Consider the following 9,939-nt stretch of genomic DNA (forward strand, 5'->3'; position numbering starts at 1 on the left):
GAAAGCTGCAGCGCTTTTTCATCACCTGACTGCGCGGTTTGTGCAGCTTTAGCGGCTGTTTGCTCAGAGATAAAAACCTTCGGATGCTTTTGCAGCAGCGCTTGCTTCCCAGCGTCTCATCTGAACGAGCTGTGTGGATGGAGGAGACGGCCACAGCTCTGGCCTCAGCCAAATCCCCTCCCTTCTGCTAAATACAAATAAAATTAATGGACAAATAAATTGCACTGGGCCATTTTGCAGGCTCAGTGGTTATTTCGAGTGCTGCTGCATTGGCTGAATCTGGATTTGCACTTTTACACACAACTTACACCCCAGCTGTAGGGTGCAATGTCAGGAGTTGGTGTCCATTAATCGTGCACAAGTTGTTTTTTCTTATCCAGACCCCGGGAAGCAGCAGCTCCAGAGCTCTCACCATTAACACCACTGCATTCTGCATTAATCCGTCGCAGTGGGGACCCTCGGCGCTCAGGACCAGCAGCAAAAACAAAGCCATCAGGTGCCCAGGCAGCACAAACCGCCCCCCCCCGATCTGACACCACTCACTGCAGATGGCTGAGAATTAAATCCCTTATTTAGGCAGGATCCCAGGAGGGACCCTCATGTACCCAAACCTGCTGTGTTCCCCTGTCTGTGTGCTGGGGCACAGGGCAGTGCCCGTGGATGCAGCCGCTTTTTTGGGTGTTTTTCCTGCAGAGTTTCCCCCACCTCCCCCCCGTTTTCTGTACGAGGCCACGGTGGCTCCTGAAGGCAAAGTACAGAGCGTGCTCTGCGAGAGCGCTGACAAAAATTGATCTCTGCTTTAATTAAAGCCTCTGTTGTAAGTGACCTCGAGCTGCTCATGCATTTTAAAAACGAAGCCTCGGCGGCGGTGAAGCCGTACACCCCGCTACCTTGTCCCTCCCCAGCCTGTGGCCATGGGATGCTCTTGCCTCACCTTCAGCACGGGGATGCAGCCACCAAGAGCCCTGGCCATGCCCAAAAGCAGCAGTGGGAGGGGAGGGTTGTACCCCAGGATGGTCCTGAGTCCCCTCCTTGTGTGGGGCAGAGCTGGGGCCATGGGCTGCCCACTGTGACGGCCTCCATCAGCCTCAGCCAGGGAAAATACCTGATATTAGTGAAAGCTAAAGAAGAGTGAGTCACGTGGATGAACTGATTTAGAAGGGGAAACAAAAGAAACCATAAAAATACATGGATGTGAATGTCTCCCCTCTGCTGCCATGAGCGGCTGCTCCACAGGCACCATGGAAACGTTGTGGTACCAGTGCCTCACCGGCTTCATCAGGGCTTGGGGTGCAAAAGGGGGTCCCTTGGGATGCTATGGGATATGGGGGGGGAAGTTTTGGGGACCTGTCCCTGGGTCATTGCAGTCCATGGCGATGCCCTTGCTGCAGGACCATGGGGTGGTGGGACCTGGCTGCTGCCAACCTGGTGCTGTCAGCCCCTCAATGGCTTCCTCTGCGTTTTGATGTGGCCAGGCTCCGTCATCCCTCGTTAGGGCTCTGTCACCCCTTGTCATGGCTCTATCACCCCTTGTCAGGGCTCTATCACCCCCTTTTAGGGTTCTGACACCTCCTGTTGGGGCCCTATCACCCCTTGTCAGGGCTCTGTCACCCCTTGTCAGCGCAGTGATGCACTCAACGATGAATCCCCGGGTCTTTGAGAAGGGATTATGTCTTCCCGAGACTCAAACAAAATACAATAAACTTAAAATAGCTGCTTCCTTATGGAATACGCCAACCAGCCCTACTGAAAACCCAATAGAGTGTGAATTTGCATGAATTTGCATACATCTCCATAATTTCAGCCTCACCCATCAGACCTGCTCCCTTGACGAAGCGCTGCCTGACATTGCGGGCAGATGAGGGGCCTCGATACCCACCAGACCCCAAACGAACGCCACCGCTAACGAGACCCCCTCGGTGCCACCGCTACCCCGGGCCTCGTTAGAGACAGGACCAGGGCCACCACCCCCAGCCCCTGGGGTCCTTCTCCAGATACCGCTTGAGACCCAAACCTCAGTGCTGAACAGCCTAAAAAGGATCAGTACCTCCAAAATGCAGTTTAAAACCAGGAAGCAACACCCAGGAGGCCATGCCTGTGTGGTTGGCCCTAATGGTAAAGGTTTGCTGTGGTTTCCTTCACCACGCGGACACATTTATTCAGCTGGGATCTGCTCACGGTTTGGGTCCCGGCAGGAGCGATGCGAGGGGCTGTGAGGGCTGGAGTGTCCCCGGGAGGTGGTGGCCGCGCTGTCAGGTCTCCGTCTCGTTTGCGTCGTACAGGGGGTTGAGGTAGAAAACCTGGTGGCCTCTGGGTGCCATCTCCTGTGGTGCCTCCTCTCCAGGGACAGCGCTCGGTGGCTCCTGCAGCAGCAAGAGAGAGAAATGGCCTCAAGTTGTGCCAGGGGAGGGTTAGATTGGATTTGGGGGGGAAAATTCTTCCCTGAAAGAGTGGTCAGGCACTGGCAGGGGCTGCCCAGGGCAGTGGTGGAGTCCCCATCCCTGGAGGGGTTCACAAACCGTGTGGATGTGGCACTTGGGGACGTGGTTTAGTGGCCATGGTGGGGTTGGGTTGACTTGGTGATCTTAGAGGGCTTCTTCAACCTTAATGACAATGGGATTGTACAAAAAACAGCCCATGGCCTGGGGAAAGGAGGACCCTGCCAGGAGCCCCCCACTGACACTCAAGGGGTCCTGGCTGGGGCCCTGCCACCTCCCGCCCGTGTCCCCAAGTGTCCCCATTTACCCGTCAGGGCTGACTCACCACGTCGAACATGGGGTTGTCGAAGCCTTTGTCACCGACCGGCGCAGGGGACCCTGGCTCCTCCATTCTGTGCCAGGGCCAAGCGAGGCGCAGGGTGGGCAACCTGGGGAGAGACCTGGGCATCACCCGCCTGCATCCCCAGCTGAAACCCGGCATCTTCCAGCGGTGGATGGGACAATACGGGGAAAAAGTTTAGGCTGGCTTTGAAGCAGGGTGTTTGTCCCACTCCCAGGGAAAAAGCTGCCATATCCAGCAGAAACCACGAAACGTGGAGGGCTGGGACTGCATCCTGGAGGAAGAGTTTGTCAGAGGCAGACAGCTCTGGCACAGGCTTTGCTTCGGAGCCACTGCTCTCCCCCCATGGCCTAAAATGAATTGTCCCAGAGCTGACACTTGTTCCCACTGCAATCTCAACAAGCACCAATTGCTCTTATCGCAGTATCATTTTATCATCTTAATCACCATCACTACTGCTGTTATTTATTTCCTTCATTACTCTTATCCTAAGGGATAAGTCTCCAAGCATCACCTCCTGCACTGGGCACCGGGAGCGGGTGGGCTCAGCAGGTCCCCACCGCAGGATGTAGGTCCCCAGACATCACCACAGGTCCCAAAAGCTCACTGGTACTTAACCACTCTGACCATGGGCTCTATAAATGCAATCAGAGGAGCTGTGCCATCTACCAGGCCCTTCTTTTGGGAAATAAGCTAGATTTGCTGCTTTGCTGGTGATCAGACAGCTCCCAGAGCCTCCCACTCGATTTGCAGCACCCCTGTGGGTGTGGGATGCCTCCCCGATGCTGGGCAGCGCTGCCCCAAAGGGCCCTGCCCCGAGGGCACCTGAGGACACACAGCAGGAGGGGTTGCATGAGGACGTGGCCTTGGCGTGGGCTCAGCTCCGTCTCCTGGAGCGACGTGAACTTCCCTGCCACTGCTGACGGGGCCGGTTGCAAAGGCCTGCCCGGCGTCCAAAGAAGTGTCAGCGGGAGATAAATCATCGAGTCGCAGTTACGGGGCCGGGAGTTTTATTTAGAAATTAAACAAAGGCGTGGGTTTACTGCTGGGAAATGTCGTGTCAGCACGTGTGGGACGGCACGGCAAACGGTGAGGAAACCCTGGCGGGGGAAAGCTGCGTTTGCTGCTGGACGCTGTCCCTCCCTTTCATAGAGTCACAAAGTTATTTGGTTGGGAAAGACCTTTTAGATCATCGAGTCCAACCACAACCTGGCCACCACTAAAGCATGGCCCTCAGCACCTCATCTGCCCATCTGTTAAACACCTCCAGGGATGGGGACTGCACCACTGTCCCAGGCAGCCCCTGCCAGTGCAACTGCTGACTCACCTCCAATAAACGATGAGGAACATGAAGGGCAATGGGTTTAGACTAAAACAGGGCAGATTTAGCCTGGATATTAGGAAGAAATCCTTCCCTGTGAGGGTGATGAGGCCCAGGTTGCCCAGAGAAGCTGTGGGTGCCCCCTCCCTGGCAGTGCCCAAGGCCAGGTTGGATGGGGCTGGGAGCAGCCTGGGCTGGTGGAGGTGTCCCTGCCCATGGGGGTTGGACTGGGTGATATTCAAAGGTCTCTTCCAACCCAAGCCTTTCTGTGACTCTATGAATCAGTAACATTGGGTAGAGCAGGCTGCCTGGCCATGCCCACCCCCATGGGAGCTCTGGGCAGCACTGTGTGTCCCTGTGCCACCAGGATTTAAGGACAGCCTGAGGTGACAGCTGCCCCCAAGCAGAAGCCTGAAAATACAGCAGAAACCCCATCCCTACCTTAGCTTTCCCTTTCTGTAGAGAAAGAGGATCCCTCCAAGCAGCAGGAGACCAAAGAGCAGCCCCGAGACCGTCCCTGCTGCGATCCTGCTCAACGCGTGGCTCCCCACTTGCCCACTGAGGGTGCTGCCAGTGGCCACCTCCATTTTGCCACCTGAAATGCCAAGTGCTTCACCTGGGAAAGGGCAGGAAGAAACAGGGGTGAGGACTGGAGGGGGCAATGCACACCCACACCCATGCATCACCCTGACTTTCACACAGAGGAAGGCCAAAGTTGGGTCTGGCACCGCTAATATGGTTTAACATCCTTCCCTGGGGGTGGGAGACACAGCTGGGTGGGCTCAACTGTGACATGTCCATACCCACACATCAAGCACCAGATCCCCTCGTTGTCATCTGCAGGCTCACCAGCATCTCCCAGCTTAAACGGGCTGTAAAACACAGCTGGAGCGCCAAGCCAGGCTCTTCTCAGCGGTGCCCGATGACAGGGCACAGATTGAAATCCAGTAAATCCCACTTAAACATAAGGAAAACTGGTTTACTGCAAAGGTGGCCAATCGTGGGGACAGGCTGCCTGCAGTCTCCATCCTTGGAGAGATCCAAATCACTACTGGACGCAGCTCTGTGCATCCTGCTCTTGGAGAGGGACCGATGGTCTCCAGAGGTCTCTGCCAACCCTGGTGGTTCTGACCCCACAGCTCTGCTATGGTTAAAGTGGTAAAACTTCCAGGTAAGCCAAAATGATCCAAAATGCCCTATGTGTGCTAGGAAGGCTCAGAGCTGTGACAACCCAGACCAAGGAGAACAAGGACCTGAGGATTGTCCAACTCAGGGAGCCTCAACCAAGCTGCCACCCAATCCCCGTGTGGTTCCCTGGTGTCAGAGCAGGGACATGGGGCAGCCATGGGGGCTGCTGGTGAGGGACAAGGGTCTCTGGACTAAAGCAGTGGCTTTAGGTGCACCCCTTTAGGACCCCCCAAGGACGGTGGTGTTACCGTGCTGTGCTACGTCCTCCATGATGTCCCCTGCCATTTGCTCCGCAGCGGTGCCGGTCTGCGCTCCCACCCCGTCATCCATCAGCACGATTTGGATGAGGGGAGCGGAGCCTCGGGGTACGACTCCCAGGAAGGTCTGCGCTTTGTGCACCTTGGACATGGCCATCCGCACGCCGGCGTACCTGGGCTTTCCGAAACACGAGGCAACATGTAAAGCCCATGAGAGCAGTAGGCAGGAATTAATCACCTCTACAGCCAGCCACGAAAAACCCCCTGCATCTCTGGGACCATGCTGATCCCCAGACACCGAGTCACCAGCAGCCGTGGCCGATGGCTTCGTTAGATCCCACAGATCCATCGGGCTGTTGTACCTGGCTCAGCAAGGCTTGGACCAGTCTGTCCTGGTACTTCTGCAGGTCGAAGTCAGGAGTGAAATCCAGGCTCACGATGGCTCCTGCGGCCCCAGAACAGACAGACACAACATTGTCACCCAGTCTGGGCAGAGCTGCTGCAGTGGCACAGCTCTGACTGCCACCGAGGGAACCGGGCACCCTCCAGTACCTCCATGCAACTGGTCTGACTGGGCTCCCCAAGAAACCTTTCCCTTGCTCACTGGGTTTCATGAAAGGCTTTTGGTTTCCACCATATTCCAGAGAGAGCCTTGTCCTGAAAATCTTTCTCCTTCATATTTCCCCTGGGAAGCTCTGCATGTGTCTGGGTTTTGGGGCTGCAAGGCTGCAATTCAGCAATGCTACCCTGGCTTTGGGGACAAGGCAGAGAGGAGGGGACATCTGGGACTCCCCGTATCGCTGCACTGCAGCCATCGGGTCAAACCTCTCCTTGGGAAAAATGCAAGTAAGCATTTGTTGAAAGATTAACTTGTCCTAAAGGCTTTAAAAGGCTCCGCTTTTAGGAGCACATCGGAGAAACACGTGGCACCATTTTAATGAATTTGGCACGATGTACCAAATATCTAGGTACAATTGTGCATGAAAAATTCCCCTTCCAGGCGGATTAATGGAGAAGTGCTCATTGCAGAGGGAATGCTGTCAATCTGCGTGGTTTTATTTTAAATGAAACGAAACAAGCTTGCTGCTGGGGAGCTGACATTACGGTGAAAAAAGGTGCGTTCCCCTCGAGTGTTTTCCGCTGCGTAAACTCAGCAGAGCCCTATTAGCTTGACGAGCTGTGACATCCTGACAGGATGAACCAGAGGCAGGGACAAAAGGGCTGCAACTCAGATCTGGCTCCCAAAACCCAGGCTGGTGCTTCAGAGAGATGTCCTGGGTGGGATGTGGGATGTGGATGGGATCCGTGAGAGCAGCGCTACGGCAAAACTTCAGCCCATGAGCACGCAGACCCCAGCCCAGCAGCATCCCCCCCGCCAGCTTTCCCCTACAGAGTTGGATGGGGAGGAGGATTTGGGCCATGCCCCTCAACTCACCACAGACCCCGCAGCAGTGGCCAAGGGGCTGCAAAGGGCTCCGGCAGCTCAGCGCTGGGCACTGTCTCCCTGACGCTCCGAGCAGGGCTGCGCAGATGCGGTGGCTGTCCTAAAGGAGAGCAGTGTCAGTCCCTTGCCCCTTCCTCTGACTCCCCCAAATTGCAATGACACCCCCTAAATCACAACGGGAGGACTCACCGGGGTGTTCCCGCAGGCACAGCCGGACTTGTCGGTGCAGCCGGTGCCCGTCACCTGGAGGGTGCCATTGCCGTGAAACTGCAGCGACGCGGAGGGACCCTGCAGGTACCCGGCCCAGGCCTGGGGGGTGCTGAGCTCCTGCGCAAGGAAGAGCAGCAAAAAGGGTGAGCGGCCCCAGCCAGGCCCCAGCGCTGTCCCCAGGCACCCATTGGTGCCACCAGGACACCCGATGCCACCTCTGATGGCCTCCTTGGGCCAGCCCCACGTGCCACATCTGACGGGCAGTTTGGGGGAGTCCTATGACGGGCGTTGAGTGCAGCAGGAAAAACCTGCCACTACGCTCAGTGAGGATGTTCCATGGGGTCAGCAAAAAAGGGGTCAACCTTTCTAATTTAAAAACAAATGCAAGGACCACAAATAGTTTAGTGGCCATGGTGGGGCTGGGTTGGGTTGATGGTTGGACTTGATGACCTTAGAGGTCTCTTCCAACCTTAATAATTCTATAAAATAAATCTTGAGATGGTTGGTTCTTTTTTTCCCCTTCTTATTTTGGTTGGTCCTTTTTTTTTCCCTTTTTGTTTTCCCTCTTTCTGCTGGACCAGAGAATTCAATTTATCAGCTTTTAAATATAGGAGGAAGGGGCTGGATCTGAGGAGTTTTCCCTCAATTTGGGAAGTGTTTCCATGGGCTCAGCATTAGCAAAGGGGTCCAGCCCTGTCCTGTCAGGCTGATGGTGAGTCCCTCACCCACTGCCTTCCATGGGACGGACTTCTCAAGCCCTGGGGTGAAAATACACCCCACAGAGCAAGGAGTGGGCTGGCTACCAAGGGACAAAGCCGCTTATAAAGTGTGCTTTTAGGAAATATGCTACAATCACAAAAATAAAATGCAGCTTCTCCTTCTGTCTCATTCTCTGCGCTGGGGCACAGTCAGCTGCAGTCCATGGGGGGTGGATTTGGGGTGGTCCCTGGGCATCAGTGGGACCAGCAACACCAAGCACCCTGGGTCACCCACCTCTGCACCCCCAGGGCTACCTGTGCCCCCCCATCAGGGTCCTGCCTTGTCCAAACCCACCTGGTTATTACTCAAAAACCTGTTCTCTAATGGCTGGCCCTGAAATGGCAGCTCCCAGGCAAGCGCAGCGGTAGAAATAATAAATAACTTATGAAACGCCTGCCGCATCTCCCGCGTCGGGAAGGAGCGTGTGTTTACTGCTGCAGCTCCTGCGACCCTTCCCTGCTCCGACCAGCGAGGGCCAGGGCTCATTCGGGCAGCAGGCTGCCGGCGCTTCTATAATTATCCCTCCAATCAATTAAAGATTGGAGCTGAAGCAAAGCTGGGAGACGACTGCTAGGCCATGATAAGGTCAGGGGCAGGAGGGAAGCGTCCCCGGGGGTCCCTGAGGAGCACGGGCATGGACACGTGCCCAGGAAGGGGGCATCCCCTGGGTGCTGGAGGAGATGCTGTTTGCTGGTGGTTTGACCCCTGCGCATTGGCCATTTCTTTAATTTTTAATGTGAATAGTGAGCCTGTGCTCCCTCACTGCGGGGAGGGAGGAGATAATAAACCGGTAAAGGAAAAAAATCATGGAGACCATCAGCAGCAAAGTGCCCCATCTCGTCATGCCCCTGGTCCTTCCTCTCCTGACCTCCTTCACGGCCATGGCAGGGAGGTGTCCGGCCCGTTTCTCCCCATCCCCGCATTACCTGGCCCATGATAGAGATGCTGCGGAGGGGAATCACCCGCCGCGACGAGTCGACGTTCACCCGGAAGGAGGTTTGGGGCTGGAAGATCACATCATCGTAGTGGCACGGGACGCGCTCCTCATCCACGGAGAAGATGGGCCCGCTCGGTTCGAGCTCCCCACTGGGGGACACGGCCTGCCACAGCGCGGGGTCAAACCACGAGCGCTGCTCGGCGTCCACAAATGTCACCGTCGCGTCTGGGAAAGCAACAGGAAAGGTCAAGAGAGACCCCCAAGCCAAATCCGCAGCCCCCAGGGGTGCATCTGGGCTGGTAAAAGCAGGCAGGGGTAAAGGGGTGGCCATGGCGTCGCCTTTCCAGGGTGGGCTTGGCAAATCTTTGCCCAGGCCCCACAGCCCACAGGACATTTCCAGCCTTTTTCCTTAAAGCTCACCCTCATGGTTAGGTTGGAAAATGCAGCCCAAATGCTGAATAACAGATAAAAATGGGGATGATAAGTCACATCTGGGCTTCCAAGTGGCCTGCAGAAACATGACCGGCCCTGTTTCCCACAGCGGGTAACCCCAAAACCAGTGAGTCATTTAACCATTCACTATTTAACCATTAACCACTGCCCTGCTGCTCGCAGTCAGCATCACCACGCAGAGCCCTGCTTCCTTCTCGCCTTTCCCCAACAGCTGAATCTTTACTGATTCAGCCAGCTTGCAGGTGTTTATCGACAGAATTATTTGCGTTTGCTTTAAAATCATGGTCTTTTTGGGAAAAAAATCCATTGGCGAAAGGTGCCCTGGAAACGCCTGTTGATCTCAGGGGAGCAGCAGCTGCCAGAGCATCCCTGATGGGGAACAAACAGCCCCAAAGCAGGAAAATGGTAGAGATGAAGGATTTTGGAGAGGCTCTGGACAGACTGATCCCATTTGGGATTTTTCTCTCTTTTTCCTCACCATTCAGAGGGCAGGCACAGGTGTTTCACGTGGATTACCCTTTCCTGCAGCCAAAACACTCAGTTACTTGCCTCTGAAAGCATCAGGTGGCTCTTAAATACCAAAAAAATCTCA

At 55.5% G+C, this 9,939-nt stretch overlaps 1 protein-coding gene across 1 annotated transcript; it reads right to left on the reverse strand.

Moving 5' to 3' along the window:
• Positions 1–2,252: 2,252 nt before the first annotated feature.
• Positions 2,253–9,119, reverse strand: AMN (amnion associated transmembrane protein; the record flags this gene model as incomplete). Its single annotated transcript, XM_010181769.1, has 8 exons — positions 2,253–2,363; positions 2,764–2,866; positions 4,541–4,715; positions 5,536–5,722; positions 5,907–5,989; positions 6,980–7,088; positions 7,178–7,315; positions 8,884–9,119. Coding segments are annotated over 8 exons (1,142 nt in total), but the record flags the coding sequence as incomplete, so codon positions are not given.
• Positions 9,120–9,939: the final 820 nt, after the last annotated feature.

Source organism: Mesitornis unicolor, unplaced genomic scaffold (genome assembly GCF_000695765.1).
Source record: "Mesitornis unicolor isolate BGI_N332 unplaced genomic scaffold, ASM69576v1 scaffold4473, whole genome shotgun sequence".
NCBI classification, from domain to species: Eukaryota; Metazoa; Chordata; class Aves; order Mesitornithiformes; family Mesitornithidae; genus Mesitornis; species Mesitornis unicolor.